Source organism: Melopsittacus undulatus, chromosome 1 (genome assembly GCF_012275295.1).
Source record: "Melopsittacus undulatus isolate bMelUnd1 chromosome 1, bMelUnd1.mat.Z, whole genome shotgun sequence".
NCBI lineage: Eukaryota > Metazoa > Chordata > Aves > Psittaciformes > Psittaculidae > Melopsittacus > Melopsittacus undulatus.
In genome coordinates this window covers 61,046,308-61,065,023 of record NC_047527.1, presented here as the reverse complement: position 1 = coordinate 61,065,023, position 18,716 = coordinate 61,046,308, and the positions used below count along the sequence as shown (strand labels likewise).

The following is an 18,716-nucleotide window of genomic DNA, read 5'->3' as shown; positions in this document are numbered from 1 at the left end:
ATAGGTGAGCAAGACCCATCATTTTTCATGCACATGATGAACAGTATGGTGGTTAAGTGCCATTTAATGTTTTTCATTTTGGCTATGGACCTTAGATCTGATTTATGCATAACAGTGCACAGCGTTCATCTGCGTCCACACGTATCTTAGACATGTATTTTAGGTACAGTTAGTTGAAGAAGAGCACTGCTATAATCTTTAGTATCATACCTCAAACACCTATCTACAAGCAGGCTGAGTTGACATTACACAAAGCACCCTGACAGAATAATGTCTTGGCCTCTTTCAACATTAATCTTTACAATTTCAAAGTTCCACTGACACAGTGTTCTAATGAGATTTCTGCATCATTTTAAGGCAAAAGTGGTAAAACCCAGGAAACAACATACAAAATGCAAAACTGGCTAGAAGCCTGCTGCAATGTCTTAGTACAGCCTCAGAAGATGGACAGAAATTAGCTCCTTTCCAGAGCCTGCCTACCTCTCCACAGGTCTCTCATCCACTCTGCAGAGAAAACTATAAAAAAGATAGACCTCTACATTTCCCTACTAAGACACAGTTTTAAGATGGACTGAAGAACTCCTGCTACTGATCTGATAGGATACAGTACTTCTACCATCAATGTTGAAAGTGCATTGTACATTTTAGACTTCTCATGAAGCAGCACTAAGAGGCAGCATTTTGGCAGTGTACATTCAACGAAATTTTAGGGAGTTTATGAAAGAAATACATGAGTAGCTGTTTCTGTTGGGGTTCTACAATTCTTTCTATTTGTGAGAAATATAATTTTAAGGACATTTCAGAGAAATGTAAGTATTTGCTTAATTACACACATATACCGTGCATTAGTTTGAGAGGAATTTGAATTACAATTCCTGTTACCTATTTTGTTTTGTACAGACTCATATTTTCAAATTCACAAAACAGTGTGGAATTCAGTGGGCTTATTTATTTACGAGTGGAAAATTCCTCCTTACCCAGAGAAATACTATTTCTCTCTCTCTCTCTGTCCCCACTCACCTCCCCCCTTACTACATGTATGCTGAAATTTACCTTTCTGGTTTAAAAGATGGAAAAAAACCAAACAAAACATATTAGGCATGTAAGCGAGGTGAGACTTTTGCTTTGTCCTCCATCAGAACAATCCCTGCCAATGGGCTCGTAACTTTCAGTTGTACAGCATCATTAGCACCCATTTTCCAATTTTCTGCCCAAATTAGCCATTTCTGTGGCATGACAAATTCCTGCCTGACCATCTAGCTGCTCAAGGGCTAGACACAGTTCACAGCATATGTTCACACTGCTTTTACAGTCACAGCCTCTGGGTCACAGCTGAGTATATCAAAGTCACACTGGAGTCACTGACAAACTGACGAACAAAAGAGTGTTTTAGGCAGGAGTTTAGCCTTGGAGTGTCAGCTGCTTCTTAAGGTTTCTTTAAGAAGTGAGGTGGAAGTTTCACTAATACTCACCAGGAATCAGGTGGGGCTTTTCTAACTAGTTGGTGCTGCAGATTAAAACTTCAAACAGATGTAGCTCCTTTACTGTCAAACTCCTGGGTTTAAAACCATGTAAAATTAAGGAAAAAAAAACCTGTTCCAGATGAAACCATAAACTCAGCACGCTAACTTTATATGATTACATATTTACATTGTAATTTTTTATTCAAAGCAATAAAACCACAAGCATTTTTTAAAGGAAAAATATGAGTTTCAAAGCTGTAGAATGTCCTAATGTTATAAATTCACTTGAAGTCTGACAGTGCTTTAATAATTTGAGTGATAGGTGAGTGCTGAGGATCTGAAAACTTATAGGCTCTTCAACAATGTTCTGTTTCCTAACTTCAATCCTAACCGAGAAAATGGTTTCCTGTGCATATAAACCCTCCTTCTCCAATTGAGGGGTTTTTTTTCATGTATTTTGTGTTCTTAGCAATATCATCAAACTGTGTCTTCATATGAAAGAATGAACACAGACACCATGCATGCAACAGCACAACGTCAATAATATTTTACTGATTCCAAGCAGACAGCACTGACATTTTCATAGAAACATAGACATTTTCACATGAGCTAACCCTCCATAGTTGATGTGCTTCCAACACTCTGAAGCGATCAGTTTACTCAGTGCTTGGGAGGACACTTCTGGAATACTCTGTTCAGTTTTAAACTCCCCAGCTCACAGGAGGGATGGTACTCCGGAGAAAGGGCAGTGGAAGGCCACTAATTTGTCTAGGGAGCTGGATCACAACAGATGAGGAGAGACAGATAGTGACGTATTGTTTAAGAAGAGAATGCTGGGTGAAATTTAACTGCCATCTTAAATTACGTATTTGTTAGAGAGAAGACTGAAGTACAGAGTGAAAGGACAGGAGGCAACAAGTCACAAGCAAGGGAAATCCCAACTGGGGATAAGAAAAACTGTTTAGTGGGAGTGATTAGGCACTGGCACAAGTTCCCCCAAAAACTACTGAATCCCCATCCTTGGATATTTTCAAAACTTGCCTAAACAAGGAAGCAATCCTACTCTGAGGATATCCCTGCCTTGAGAGGATGTCTGGAGGTTTCTTCAACTTAATTTACTCAACTTAAAAAGGTAAAAGCATATCCCATTCCAGCTAACAGTAAGGTTCTGAAAGGACTGAGTGCCTTTCCAATATTTCTTTAGTGGCTTAACACATAAAGACATATTAAGTACTTTTATAAAATTGCTGATACTACTCATTTAAGAATTTGCAGAATTGTGCCATTTATCTTATGCATTCTGTATTGATTTAAATGCATCCTTCTGAATTTTTCCAATTTAGAGCTACACAATATCAAGCCCCTGCTACAACTTTTAAGGTAATACTACTTTTGAACACTTAAGCATTGCCCAGAATCACTTTATACAACATAATATTTTAAAATGTATGTATATATTGCACATTTAAAACCACATCTCCACCTTAAAGTCTATAAAGTTAACAAAACATACACACACATGCAACACATGAAGAAAACCTTCCCTCAGATAGACATAGATCCTCATTTTGGTACAACTACATACAGCTCATAAACAAAACCTTACATAGCGTACACAAAAGGCAGCTATATGAAGTTGAAAGAATTCCATCACTATTCAGTATGTTACATTAAAAAGACAGCTAAACAGATACAATAAACAGGTGTTTCCTCTTTAAGATAATTGCCTCAAGTTGTACACAGGTTATTTCAACTCTGAATCAGAGCCCATCTTTACATTAAAAAGCGGCATTGTCAAAACAATCTGAAGAGAGAACAAGAGTTTTCCTCTCCGAAATCATAGTACCAAAGTATTTAGTATCTGTAAGACAGAAAATTTAGCCATCTCTTCACTTTGATGGAGTAAGATGTCAGAAAGTTACTAATCCATGTCAACATTTCCTTCTTGTATATTAGAATGTTTACACACCATGTGCTTAGATACAGATATATCTCCAATATTTTTTCACAAGTATCTTTTAAAGGTCCAAGAGCTTCATTTGACAAAGCTAAGATGCAAAGGATCTTTCTTTCATACCAGTTTCACAAACTTTTGCTACAAATGTAACTTCAGACTATTAAATTCCAATTAGCTTCATCAAGATAAATCCAGGATAAAGCTCATTGTGCTTTGTTTTCTAGGTGTTTGGTTCACATAAACAAGGAGCCAACATTTTATGACTTTTCAAAGTTCACACGTGTGTACAGTTGGTAGATGGTGGGGTATCTATTCGACTTCTATTTTCCTTGGCATCATTCAGAGGTGACTCGTTACCTATCTGGCATTTGAAGACTTGTTTGTAGGCCTTCCTGAAATTTTCAGAGAGAAATGCGTATATAATCGGGTTCACAGAAGAATTGCTGTAAGCCAGGCAGTGTGCTGTTACTCTGAAGAGAAAGGAGGCTTGAGTCAGTGGGAAAACTCCAAATTCAGCCCAGAGATGAATCACGTGATGCGGCAGCCAGGAGATGCCAAAAACCACTACCACCACCAACACAGTCTGTGCTGTCTAAGACAGGGAAAGGAAAACACAGATGTCTGATGAGCACTTGAAGAATCTGCTTTAAACCTGCTTCAAAACCATTACTGAGGGGCATGGGGAGATGCTGAGAAAGAACACACTGTGGACTATTTATTACTGATTTTACTCCATTGCCTATATGGGCTTTAGTCTGGATAGTGACTACTGCAAGAAGAACTTTAGCCCTGAAAATGCCATAGTAAAAGGCATATATAGCTTTGCTTGAAAGTAAAAGAATTATGTTCCTTATTCCCTAGACAAAAGCATAAGCTTGATGTAAAATTATGATAATATGGGTCCTTGGGAATTCTCATTCCGATCTAATGATCTATATTTGAGTATGGTTTACAAGGATTTCTGGCCATAATTTCAAGAGAGATCTATTATATTTGAGGGCAGATAGTGGAAGATCTTGGAGCAGTCAGACAAACACCTTGCTCAGTGTCTGCAAAAAGAGAAGGTGCTTTTTGAAAGTCTCTCCTTTAAACATAAAATTTTCACAGAGGGAATCATGCAACAACATTTTGAGATGCAACTAGGGAAAAAAAAAGAAAAGTAAGGAGCTTGAAATATCACACATTGGTGATCACTATTTATCAAAACCAGTCTCGAAATCAAAGCTCACCACCAAGCACCAAAATCTGAAAAAGGGAATACAAAATATCCTCAGTGCTGCCTCCTGACTCCACTCTCACTGTTCATGAGAGAGAGTCCCATCAAGCTCATTAGATCCATCCAGACCATCAGTCAGTACAGATCTTTCAGGTGCTGAAGGTATTCTGCCAGGGCACAGTGGAGTTTGACTGTCAATTGCTTTCTTTAGCTTTCACTTATTTCAGAAACAGCAATTCCTGCATTGCAGTTGCTCAGCTAATTAATATCTACTCCTCTAACAAGTATCTCTTTCAACTAAACCACTCTCCCAGTAAAAGCCTACTATTAATTCCAAAAGCACATTACGTTATGGACCATTATCATTACTATATTAACAAGTTACAAAATAATTTTCAGATAACCTAGGCTCTTCTCCAAAGGCAAAAGTAAACCAGTGGCCAGAGTGGTAAGTACTGCAGCACAGAGACTATATAGTATTTTTGTTAGCTTGTTGAACTTGGTCTTTACTTTCTGAATTGTTTATATATAATAATTCAGACTGACCTATCTAATCAGAACATGGCTGAATTTACAGAAACTTACAAAAATATATAAAGGTTGGTTTCACTGGCAACAGGTCAAAGTAACTTATGTTGTTGGCTAGTAAAATAACACAACAGAAACAAAGGACATTGTTTCTGTATTAAAATAAAATTTGTTTAATCTCAAGGATTCATCTGTTTCCACAAGCCATTTGCCTACTTAGCCCTGTGGAGTTTAAGTCAGTTGATGCTATCAAACAGCCACACACATATTATCTCTTTCAGGTCTGATCAGGAGAATACGTGCTAACAAGGAAGAGCAATTCCTTCTCTGATCCTTTAAATGTGTTAATATTCCAACTGAAAACATATTGTCTGGATACCATTTCCACAATTACTTCAAAAGAGGCATATTACTTCAGTGTGTTCAAAACTCAAAACATACCAGGAAAATCACTGACTTTCATAAGACTATACAGATGCACCTCAAAACAGAGGTTGACCGTGTGCCTCTTGTAAACATTTAAGGTTTTTTATATCTGCAGAATAAGCAATTTTGTATTAGGGAACCTCAAAACATCTGTTATATCCCATTAGTTCTCCTAATCCTAACTTCAGAGTTTACCTTTCCAAAATCATCACTATGGCTTGCAACCACAGTAACAGTAAAGGGCAGCTCTTGTTTACCTAATGGGAGCTTCCTTAGGGTTTCTCATTAGCACGTGAAAACCCTGCTGAAATACATGATGTTAAATATTGATGCTCTGTGACCAAAAAGCATGACAAATAGCATTTAGGCACATTCATATTCTTCACTAATTTTTTTCACACATATAGCACGGTAATTTTAAGATTCTACTACTGAAATTTTCATGTTTTGAATAAAACTATAAATGTATAATTAAGCCTGAAATGCATTTCTAACAAAACTGTAGAAGAAAAAGAAGAAAGATACAGTAACCAGAGAGAGCACATTAATGAAAAGATTTGCCTTAAAAAAGCACGAGTTAGGCTGTCGGTCAAAGGAGCTGATCCTGTCCCTCTACTCTGCTCTCATGAGACCTCACTTGGAGTATTGTGTACAGTTCTGGTGTCCTCATTATAAAAAGGACATGGAACTGTTGGAACAAGTCCAGAGGAGGACCACGAGGATGATCAGGGGACTGGAGCACCTCCTGTATGAAGACAGGCTGAGAAAGTTGGGGCTGTTCAACCTGGAGAAGAGAAGGCTGCATGGAGATTTCATAGCAGCCTTCCAGTATCTGAAGGGGGCTATAAAGGTGCTGGGATGAGACTCTTCATTAGGGACTGTAGTGACAAGAGAAGGGGTAGTGGGTTAAAACTCAAACAGGGGAAGTTTAGACTGGATATAAGGAAGAAATTCTTTACTGTTGGGGTGGTGAGGCACTGGAATGGGTTGCCCAGGGAAGTTGTGAATGCTCCATCCCTGGCAGTGTTCAGTGACAGGTTGAATGAAGCCTTGGGTGACATGGTTTAGCGTGAGGTGTCCCTGTCCATGGCAGGGGGGTTGGAACTAGATGATCTTAAGGTCTTTTCCAACCCAAACCATTCTGTGACTCTGATTCTATGAAAAATGTGTTTGCTATGGCAAAAAAAGTTTGGGCTGCTCTTTGTTGGGTTTTTTTGCCTTTGGTTTCTGAATATTAATACATCCAAGCAGTCTTGGGCATATACATAATGCTTTTCCCTGAAGCTGTGAAACAAGTTCCTAGCCAGATCTGATTTTTACTTGCAATTTTTAAGAACTAGTGCTTAGAGTAAATGTAGAGATTATTTCCAGTTTGAGAATAATTTAGATGACAGTAGAGATGGCAATGTGCAGAACGCCTTTAAAAGTGACCTTTTGGCCTTGATGATATGAAGTGTAAAACTATGTACGTCAAGTATTTTACAGAATCAGGACCACAGTTTTAGGTATTAAGTATTTAGGTATTAAAGTTTATTGACTAGGATATTTTTCAATAAAATAGGGAATGCATAAATAACAGATTACTTATTCCCTGTTGAGCCCATGTATATCTCATTTACATTAGAGACAGTCTGCATGCCCATATGGTAATAGTGATCAGATCAAATGAAAAGCTATAGCCTAAGGGTTTTTTTCTGGCTCCTCATTCATAAACTGACAAGTTAGTAAAATCATTACTTTGGTCAAATCCGCTCAAAAATCTGAACTGTGTTATATTAACTGACAAATTCAATATATAAAAACATCAAATATTGTTCTAAATCACAAAGCTTATATCCTGCTTTAAAGACCTTTCCCAATTCTACTTGTAACAATACATAACTGATGTCTTGAACACAGGAGAAAAACGTTTTGTGGAAAATCAACAGAATTGAAAAATCATTGAAACTCTCAGACATCTATCACAAAGAACAATAAACCTCATTTAAAAGTCTCATCATATAGTTTAGTCATTCTCCATTAGAATTTAGTAAGTCCTCATAAGAATTCAGTAATTCTTCAGATCTATTGGAGGGACGGTATGCCCCGGCACAAGCAATCCAGAAGGTTCCTCAACTGTGGGGAAGACAACTTCTTTCTGCAAGTAATAGAGGAGCTGACAAGGAGAAGTGCCATGCTTGACCTCGTGCTCACCAACAGGGAAGGGCTGAATGGAAATGTGATGCTCCAGGGCACCCTTGGTTGCAGCGATCATGAGATGGTTGAGTTTAAGATCCTCAGGACAGTAAGAAGAGCGTGCAGCAAGCTCACTGCCCTGTACTTCAAGAGAGCAGACTAAGGTTCCATGGGATATATCCCTAGAGGGCAGGGGGGGCCAAAGACTCTTAGATGGTATTCAAGGATCACCTACTACAAGATCAGGAGTGCTGCATCCCAACTAGAAGGAAGTGCAGCAGGAGGGCCAGGAGACCTCCTTGGATGGATAAGGAGATGCTGAGGAAAATTCAAAGGAAAAATGAGGCTTATAAAAGGTGGAAGCAAGGACAGGCAGCCTGGGATGAATACAGGGATGTTGTCTGGGAATCTAGGGACCAGGTTAGGAAAGCTATGGCCCAATTAGAATTAAACTTGGCTAGGGATGTTAAAGATAATAGAAAGGGATTTTATAGTATGTAGCAGATAAAAAAAACAGACTAGGGACAATGTAGACCCCTTCCGGAAGCTTTCGGGAGAACTGGCTACACAGGATTTGGAGAAGGCTGAGGTTCTGAATGGCTTCTTTGCCTCGGTCTTCACTGGCAAAGGCTCTGACCGCACCACCCAAGTCTTGGAAGGCGCACACAGGGACTGTGAAAATCTAGATCTTGGGCCCACTACAGGACAGGATCTGGTTCGAGACCATCTTAAGAACCTGAACGTAAACAAGTCCATGGGACCTGATGAAATCCATCTGCAGGTTCTGAAGGAGCTGGCGAATGAAGTTGCAAAGCCACTGGCCATCATATTTGAAAAATCATGGCAGTCAGGGGAAGTTCCCGACGACTGGAAAAAGGGAAATATAACCTCCATTTTCAAGAAGGGGAAAATGGATGACCCGGGGAATTACAGACCAGTCAGTCTCACCTCTGCGCCTGCAAAATCTTGGAGCAGATTCTCTTGGAAGGCATGCTAGGGCACATGAAAAACAACAAGGTGCTTGGTGACAGCCAGCATGGCTTCACTAACGGGAAATCCTGCCTGACCAATTTGGTCACCTTCTATTACAGGGCCATGGAAATGATGGACAGGGGTGGAGCAGTTGGTGTCATCTACCTGGACTTGTGCAAAGCATTCGACACCGTCCCACATGACATCCTTGTCTCTAAATTGGAGAGACATCAATTTGATAGGTGGATCACTCAGTGGATAAAGAACCGTCTGTATTGCCGCATGCAAAGAGTTGTGATCAATGGCTCAATGTCAAGCTGGAGACCAATAACGAGTGGTGTCCCTCAGGGATCGGTGTTGGGACCGGTCTTGTTCAACATATTTGTCAGTGACATGGACAGTGGGATTGAGTGTGCCCTCAGCAAGTTTGCCGATGACACCAAGCTGTGTGGTTCGGTTGATACGCTGGAGGGAAGGAATGCCATCCAGAGGGACCTTGACATGCTTGTGAGGTGGGCTGATGCCAACCTCATGAAGTTTAACCATGACAAGTGCAAGGTCCTACACCTGGATCAGAGCAATCCCAGGCACAGCTACAGGTTGGGTAGAGAAGAGATTCAGAGCAGCCCCGTGGAGAAGGACTTGGGGGTGTTGGTTGATGAGAAAATGAACATGAGCTGGCTTCAATGTGTGCTCACAGCCCAGAAAGCCAACCGTATTCTGGGCTGCATCAAAAGGAGCGTGACCAGCAGGTCCAAGGAGGTGATCCTACCCCTCTGCTCTGCTCTCGTGAGACCTCACCTGGAGTACTGTGTGCAGTTCTGATGTCCTCAACATAAAAAGGACATGGAACTGTTAGAACAAGTCCAGAAGAGGGCCACGAGGATGATCAGGGGACTGGAGCACCTCCCATATGGAGACAGGCTGAGAAAGTTGGGGCTGTTCAACCTGGAGAAGAGAAGGCTGCGTGGAGACCTCATAGCAGCCTTCCAGTATCTGAAGAGGGGCTATACAGATGCTGGGGATGGACTCTTCATTGGGGACTGTAATGATAGAACAAGGGGTAACGGGTTAAAAATTTAACAGGGGAGGTTTAGATTGGACCTAAGGAAGTTCTTTCCTGTTAGGGTGGTGAGGCACTGGAATGGGTTGCCCAGGGGAGTTGTGAATGCTCCATCCCTGGCAGTGTTCAAGGCCGGGTTGGACAGAGCCTTGGGTGATATCGTTTAGTGTGAGGTGTCCCTGCCCATGGCAGGGGGGTTGGAGCTTGATGATCTTAAGGTCCTTTCCAACCCAAAGTATTCTATGATTCTATGGGTCATAAATGTTTCAACTAGTTTAAAAAATAAATTTTAAAGAAAAGAAAATATTTACAAGTTAGGGGGAAATGCTTGTGAGGCAAAAAATACCCCAATTTAGTATTAGAGACAGGTTGTCCATGTGTAAATTTCAGACGTTCTGAAGTTCAGAATATGAGGATCTTAAGTAATGGCTTAATGCACTGAGATGGAAAACTCAGATCAGAAAATATTCCAATCCTGCTAAGTTCAGGGAGACACTGAATACATCATTAAATACTTCAATTCCTTCTCTCCATTACATCTGTGCAACAAGCAATATGATACCAAATTAGCTTAGCCATAAACCAAACTATAAACAAATACATAATGGTAATGAAAGCAATCTACCTTTTTCTTGGATGCTTCTGACTTCTTTGACATATTTCTCAACTTCTTATGCAGATGATTAAGAACCTGAAAAGATTAATTTGTACCTTGTATTAAAGTGCTTTCTAAATTCAAACCCATGTATTTTAGGTTAGGCTCTCCAGTACTGATGAGTCGCTTACAAACGTCTCTGATTCAATTTACACATTTCAAAAGTGCACAATACAAAATCCAAGGGAATTAAGTATCTCCATCTGCAGGAATCAAGAAGTATGAAGCAGGCAACAACTGAATTTTTCTATAAAAATTCAGATATACTACATAACAAATATATATTACAAATGAACAAGGCAACAAACGGAAACCTATTATACACCTAGAATTAACAATCATTCTTCCATGAAAATGTCAATGTCTGTTAATCTAGAATGACCTTTACTGCATGTAACATAAAAAGTGTATGTTTTTAGTCAGAGCTTTTCTGAGTCACCTGCATAATTTGCTTTCTTCAGATGGATGTTTGGTTAATATAATCAGGGCGTTGGTGCTATTTGATCTTTGCAAGAAGCTTAGGCTTTCAAAAATAATTTACACTAAAATGTATCTCAAATGGGGCATAACCTTTATCAAGAATTTGATGACACTTGTCATGCACCTTTCACAAGTAGTTCTTTTAAAATATGTCTCCAAAAGGCTCATCATCCAAGAGCAGGGTCCAAATTTTAACATAATGATTTATACGTAAGATTTTGGATAGTGGTCACATAGAGGTGCACACCCTAATTTAACTGCAATCGTTTTTAACCAAATCTATCTATTCATATGGCATGATTTGTAGGCATTGGGGGCAGGGAGTATCTCTTCAGCTGAATGTGTTTAACAAGTTGTAAACCATACAGAATTAAATGAAAAAAAAAGAGAAATGCTGAATTAAATTAGAGATTTTAATTAAAATCAGAGCAATAGAAAGAGTGCTGAGGTGTAGAGTTCAGTTAGATGATGATGATGTTAGGTTGCACCTTACATAGCTCTAAGATGAACTGAGAACAATCTAATAGGTAAGATCATCCAACATTAGAAGGGTTTTTTTAAGGAATATAACATTAAACTTTAGGTCTTCTAAAGAGACTTCTTGAGATGGGGAAAAGCATATAAATTCAAATTCTCTTACATTATCTGGGGATATTTTCCCTGTTTTCTTTAGAATGCATAGCTAACCACCACCAGGATAGACACCAGACAAAATGAACTACAGACTTAATCTCACTCTGGATTTGAATCTTAGAAACTTACATAATGAATTAAAATAAATGATAGTTATTTGTGAATAACCATAATCAGTGGATTCCACTTTTCAAGTATCTACTCTTAGTTACCAGTGAACAATAAAACAACAGAAACCAGGAACAATAATAAAAATTACTTGTAACCACTTAACATTGGAAGTGAAGTTCATTTGTGCTTACCTGTGCACTAACATGTTTGTGTGTGCATGACTTAGCCCTGCATGTACTCCCTATTCTGAAACACTGGCAAGGCTGCTATCAAGACTGACCTGAGTTCAGGAAAGGCAGGAGAAAAATAAATGGATTTTCTCTGAGAAAAGCCTGTTTTGGCTTCAGCCTTTCTTTCTTCTCCAGGAGCAAATGAGAAAGAAAGGACACAAGAGCCCCTGAGGTCCAGCAGAAGACCAGGGAGATGACCCACTAGCTCACACACTCTTTATTCACTTGCTGTCACCGTGTACTGCTTAGTTCATGGGTGAAATATGTAAAACAAAAAAAGTGCATGGGAGAAAAAGTGAAGTTCACTTCCCATCACTGCTACTTGACGTAACTTACAATGATGTGCTGCTTCTACTGGGCCTCTATGAATCCAATCTCCTGCCATACACAGACTGTACCATACTGTGATTTTCTCTCACAGCCCAAGACTAAAGTCAGATAAACACTTCCCAGAAATTAGAACTGCAAAATCTTCTCTCAAAATCACAAATATTTTTATCTTTTGTTCCAAAATTTTTAGCACACATCTTTGCATTGTATCTCTCTGCCATCCAAAGAAAGATGCAGTAGACGAAAGTGTTAAATTGGGTATCTGAGCGGTGGGAGGGGGGTGTCCATTGAAGATGTAGAGGATAACCTTCCAATGAATCCTTCTCAACTTCCCCTCTTTCAGATTATATACATATTTCTCTCCAGCAAAAACATGCTGGCGCTACGTGATAGTGTAGCAGATGGTATGCAAACCAGCAGCAAGAGAAATAGGCAGAATTTAATTACCTATCAACAACAGTCAAACAGCACTCAGAGACCTACACAGAACCCTGTGGAGGGATATTAAGAGCCATGTTTATGCACAAACACTACAAGGGAAATCAAAGACACCTCACTGTCCTTTTCAAATTACCTCTTCTCTGGGCCAATGAATAATCAATTGTATTTCTAACAGCCACTGTCACTTCACCTAAATGAACAAGTATTCTACAAGTGCCTCTTAATTTGCCTCAGGTTGTTTCTCTAAAGAAAGTATTTCAAGATACCCACTACTACATTTGCATGTGCATTTTTAATTCATGTAATGAAATACACACCTTGTGAAACAACAGGTCACAACCTGCTCTCAACAACCTGCTATATTTTCCAAAAACTCTGCTCTGTGGAAAAATTCACCCTTTACATGAAACTTTTCTAACTCCAGCTTTCATGTACCTGTCGATCGCAGATCTTATCTGGCTCTTGGGGAAGGAATAGCTTTCCTGTTTTCTGGAGATGAGAGTGGGGTGCTGTGGGAAGAAAGTTATCCTGATGTGAAAGAGGGTGTAAGATTTTCAGGATCACAGAAGTATATGACATTTCAGTCTGGTCCAGACTGTAATACACAACTATGAACAAATCAAGTTGAGAAAAGGATTTTTCCAATATAGGAGAGAGAAAAAAATAGATTGGTATCAGTGCCTATTTGTGTAAATCTGCCAAATACTGTAGAAGTCTGAAGTCTACACTGTTGCAAAGCGTACTTCCTGTCTGTCTGGACATAATTTCAATGACTGCACCTTCATTATCAGCCATTGAAAATCATGCAGCAGGAAAGCCTGCCCATAGTCATTATCTAATAAGAATTAACTGCTTTTTTAACAGAGCCATAATGTCAGCATTACATTCTGAACTATACTTTATGGTATGAACCTGATTTAAATTCAAGTGCCATTGCCTGCATTCCATTCTTGAAAGCAATGCTGCTACTTCTATTGTCACAACAGATCCTTCAACCCTCTTTTTTTTTTAATAGTATTGCTAATGGGTCATACCATTAATTTTTTCTTTTCAGTGTGGTTTAGTAAAGTTTTCCCTCATTGCCCAGCAAAATTTAAAATATAATATCTTAAGCCAAAAACCATGTAAGCTTGTATTTTATGTTGAGGCTCCTACTTTTTACAACTTACTTTTAACCAAGCCTATAAATCCTCATTACCGGGTATTCAAAAGCAGAAGTACCCAAAATCAGTTGTCACATTGTACTACCCTGGCAGATTCCAATTGTTAGAAGCTCACTCAGAAGTATTTATCACTTTGCCCTTTGAGACCACGCCAGTGAGCAAATGTAGCAGTGTTATAAAGCACATGCAAAAAAGTATTAAGAAAATACGGCACTGTAACTCAGCTGATAATTATATAATCACTGCTACTCTGGTAGAGTAGTAAGTTCCTTTCAAGAGTAGCTCTGTGAGCCAGCAAAAGCTGGTCTGCTATGAATTTGTGGTCTCTTGACTATGTGTTCCCAAGAAGGTGTGTGTCTTCCATGAGCAGACACTACATCAGACCTCTTCCCCCTACGGCTTGTCTCCTGTTTAACAGCTGAGTGTAAACTGACTCTCCTTAAAGGAAAGAGGATGATGCAGACTCTCCACCTTCTTCATTGACTCCCATTTTCATAAAACTAGGGAAATATCATTCTTTCTAGTATTTTCACTCCTCTGCCAAATTTGGTTGAAACTCAGCAAAAGTTATTTGTGGAAGGCAGGAAATGGATAGCTGTATGTATAGGACACAGAGCACGATCTCATAAATCTCTGCCTTAAGAGCATGTCATGTGAGATTTCCATTTCTGATTTTATGGGGGGATGCTGTTTCCAAATATCTAGCACTATGTCAACACTTCCGTAGGCTCCAACAGTATTGCTATCCACTGGGGAAAACACAAATCTCTCTTAACATAATTTAATTGAGATTGAGAGAAAGAACTCAGCTCCATATTAGAGTGCCTAAAAAATGAGACTTTCAAAACTGAAAGTTCAATTGCAATTTCCTTATAAAAGAAACAGAACTGCCTTAAAGGAGTCTGAAAAAGGCAATATATTCAGATAGAGAAATGAGCTTCCTTTGTCTTAATCTAGTGTATCAGAATATTACATTATTTAGCTAATCCACAGTTCATGAAAACCAGTGAAGTCCATAAGAAACTAATGCATTTATTTCTATAATACGTCTAAGGCTATTACACAGCAGTAACGTTGCATGCATTCAGAAGCCCAAATACTTCTACTTCACAGTACTTCAGCAAGAGGCTGCAGTGACCACTTTGCTTCAGACCTGTGAGATTAGTAATGGCTTTGACAAATGGAAAACTTCAGCTCCTATTTTCCATTAGCCATCCTTAATTTCCCCTGACCTTGCCCCATGTGCCCAAACACTCTAGCTGGAGATTTGCCAGTGGCTCCTAGTGAGGACAGGAATGAGCATTTATGCCACAGGGTACAATTCCTCCAATGGCCATGTACAAGTCATGGCATTTTTCAGCTTTATTGACGCTGATGGGAATACCACATATCTTCTACTCATCCCCTTTGGGTTGGATCTTCCAGCCAGACACAGGCTCAAAACACATCACCAAGCAAGGGCAAGATCCTAGCCTGCCAGTAACTTAAACACAAGATTTTAATTGTAACTTTTAGCAGTGTTGACTTTATGAACTTGTTTTGGGCACATATTCCAGAGTTGCTTTGCTGATGTGGGAATTTGTGGGATTTTTGTTTTGTTTTGTATTCATACTAATATTAAGTGATCTACTTCTGTAGTGGTGATTTGTAACAAGATGGAGTGCTATGTTTACTATGCTTGTATCTTGTTTAAGTCTATTTCAGTTTCCACCCCCCTGTACTATTCAGGACTGTTGTAATTTTGAAAGGCTAATTTTCAACCTCCTGTAATATAATTAGACTTGAAGGCTGGCACTTTATGTTGAAACTGAAGATGCTTTGGCTTTAAAAAATATAATAATTCTTAATAGATGAAAAACCCCATTTGGTCACATTCCATAGCATTTTCCCTGAAATAGGTAATCTTTTCTTAAAACTGATAATCTGTGGCTACAGCAAGTTTCATCCCTCTCACAGCTCAGTCATATTCCGCACTGTAGATGAAGCATCAGTGTATTCACCAGGGGAAAACAGAACTCAAGTTTATGTATGAAAGCATGTATTTCTTCTCCATTTACCAAGTCAGACTTTTTCATTACAAAGAGTAATTAAGAAATGTTATTCTTTGAGTTCTGCATAACTTGGTTTTAGCAGAGTTGGATGCCACTCTATCCTTCATTTGCACATCACAATTAAGCTGATGTAGATATAAATATAAATATGAATATTAAATATTTACATGAAATGCATATCAAACTGAACATCAAATTATATTTGTTTAAATTACATCTATTTAACTTGTCAAATAAAGAACTGACTTTTTAACACTTCAGCAGTCTTTAATTGCAAGAGCAGACCTGTCCTCTCAAATGTAACTTACTGCCTCAAGAGGAATCCTTCTCCTGAAGGCTGCTGGCACAGCAACAGGAGGATGTTTGCCTAACCCAGCAGAGAGCAGCTGGAGCTCCAGCTCCTGTGCAGCAGAAAGCAGTGGACCGTATGCTGAAGGCTGCAATTAATATTCACAGAAAACTATGACAGTTTGTCTGAGCAGAAAAGTCCTTAAATACCCTTATTCAGGCACCCTTATTTACTGCTTTTTTATGCCTGTGTCCCCGTGAACTGCTCCAGAGCACCACCTTGCCCTTGTTGAAGTCAGAGGTAAATCTCACATGCACATCAACTGGGACAAGGGGGCTCACAGGGACCAGGCAGTGGGATTTATCTTTTGCTCTGAACACGTTCACTGGATCAGACCCAGCTGTTGAGTTTGTGTCATTTTTAAGTGCACAGCATTTTAAGGAACTGCAGTGCTTCATCTGAAGCCTGAACAACTTGTTGCTCTGTTGTACTTTATTCGAGTTAAACTCATACAGCACTGCAAGAACACAGGAGAGCTGTGTTGACAGAGAAAGCAGCACAGCGCTGCAGGGTCTCAGTGCTCTGCAACAAGGATGTCCGTCAGAGGGACCCCAGTAAGTGAAAGAACACCCCCCCCCCAGACCTGTGCAATCCCTGTCTTGAAATGTCTGTGCCATACACATGTCCCCCTACTCGAGTCATCCCCCAGCTGTAAAACCTGCTCTCTCCCTTTGCACCACACTCACCTCTGTCCTGCCACCTCCCAACACGTCATGCCCCTTCATGTGACCAGAGATGACCCCACAGCTCATGGACACCTGCCACCATCGTGTGTGGGCCCCCCCCCCCCGTTTTCCTTTTACATACCCTTCACCTCTACCTGTTTTGCCCCACCTTGGCATAACAGAAGGAGATGAGCAGCAGCGGGAGCAGATATCCGAAGACAAACATGCAAACCACATACACCTTCTTGTAGCGTGGGTTGGGCCACTGCTCCCAACAAAAGGTCTGGTTGGAGGCCTCGCGGTGGAAGAGGCGCTGGTGGTGAGCCACAGGTGAGGCCATGGCAAAGGAGAGTGCCCAGATGAGCCCCACACCCAGCAGTGCGTTGCGGGAAACACGCAAGGCTGAGGAACGTCGGGAGTGCACAATGGCCACGTAGCGGTCCACTGACATGGCTGAGAGCGTGAAGATGCTCACTAGCATGGAGACAGTGAAGAAGTAGTGGATGAACTTGCAGACAAAGGCACCCAGCACCCAGGTAGGGAGCACATAGACTGTGGACTGGAACGGGATGCAGAAGAGCAGATAGGCCAGGTCAGCAATGCTCAGGTTGAGGATGAAGATGTTGGTAGTGCTGCGGCGCTTGCCTGGCTTGCTCCTTGCCAGCACCGTGATCACCAGCGAGTTGCCCAGCACCCCCATGGAGAAGATCAACACAAAGACGATCAAGGTGATGAAGTTCTCGATGCCGATGCCGAAAAGGGGCTTCCCCTCTGTCACTGGCAGCCCGGAGAGGTTGAACTCCCCGCGGGGCGGCTCTGCGCCATCTCGGGACCAGTTGAGGGGGGACGCCACGGCCTCCCCCAGCTCCATCCTCCCCCTTCCCCGCCGGCCAAAGTTTCCGCGGGGGAAAAAAGGAGCCGCCGCTCCCCGGCACCCCGCCCGCGGCCAGCCAGGGGCGGCAGTCCCCCACCAGGGCAGGGAGGTGCCGGGGAGGAAAAGAGGGAGAGAGAAAGGCAGGGAATGGGGAGGAAGGGAAGGCGGCGGGTGCCGCAGGGCAGGGTGCCCCTCGGCTCACAGGGGCGCAGGCTGCGCCGCCGGGCGCAGAGGCAGCGCCGCAGCCCCGTTGCCCCTGGCAGGCAGCAGGCTCTGTACACCGCCCGGCTGGCAGCGGAACCCCCAGACCCCCCCGAGAGCTTCGTCCGCTAGGGGCGGTGCTCCGCCCGCGGCAGCGCAATTCCCGCTGCTCCCGCCCCGCGGAGCGGCCGAGCCTTGTCGCCTGCTGCCGCTTCTTACGCCCGGAGACTGAGAGCCCCGGGGGCGTCTCCTTGGGGAAAGGAGAGCTGGGGGATCTTTCTTCGCCTTTTTTTTCCTCCCTCCTTCCCCCTTCCTCCTGGGTTTATCTTGCAATTGCTCCGCCGGGCTGCCCGCAGGCGCGACAGCCGGAGCCCGGGCAGAGAGCAGAACGGAGCGGAGAGGAGCGGAGCCGACGAGCCCTGGCCCCGGTCCTCACCTCGTAAAACTTCCGTATGCTTTTTGCCTCGGGAGGCTCAGAAGTTGCGGCTTCCAGCACGGCCGGAGTGGCGCTAGGCAGGTCCAGCTCGGCTTAAATGAACTCTCTTGGAGAGACAGAAATAGTTAAGCGCCTGCTTAAACCCACCTCAACAGGTAGCCGGCAGTAAGAGTGAGTCCGGACTAAGCACCGCCTACGCTGACTGTTGCCATCCCTTCACAGGTTTCTATTACTCGTTCCGCGGAGCGCAGTAGCTCACAAGACAAAAGGTGGCAGACGTTGTTACTAACTCCAGGG

At 41.6% G+C, this 18,716-nt stretch overlaps 1 protein-coding gene across 1 annotated transcript; it reads right to left on the bottom strand.

Annotated features, from left to right (window-relative positions):
* Positions 1 to 3,641: 3,641 nt before the first annotated feature.
* GALR1 (galanin receptor 1) lies at positions 3,642 to 17,781 on the bottom strand. The gene is made up of 3 exons (XM_005153434.3): positions 17,078 to 17,781; positions 10,426 to 10,491; positions 3,642 to 4,012 (listed from the first exon to the last, which is right to left on the bottom strand). The coding sequence occupies exons 1-3, from the start codon at positions 17,777 to 17,779 to the stop codon at positions 3,695 to 3,697; spliced, it is 1,086 nt and encodes a 361-aa protein (XP_005153491.2). The 5' UTR covers positions 17,780 to 17,781; the 3' UTR covers positions 3,642 to 3,694.
* Positions 17,782 to 18,716: the final 935 nt, after the last annotated feature.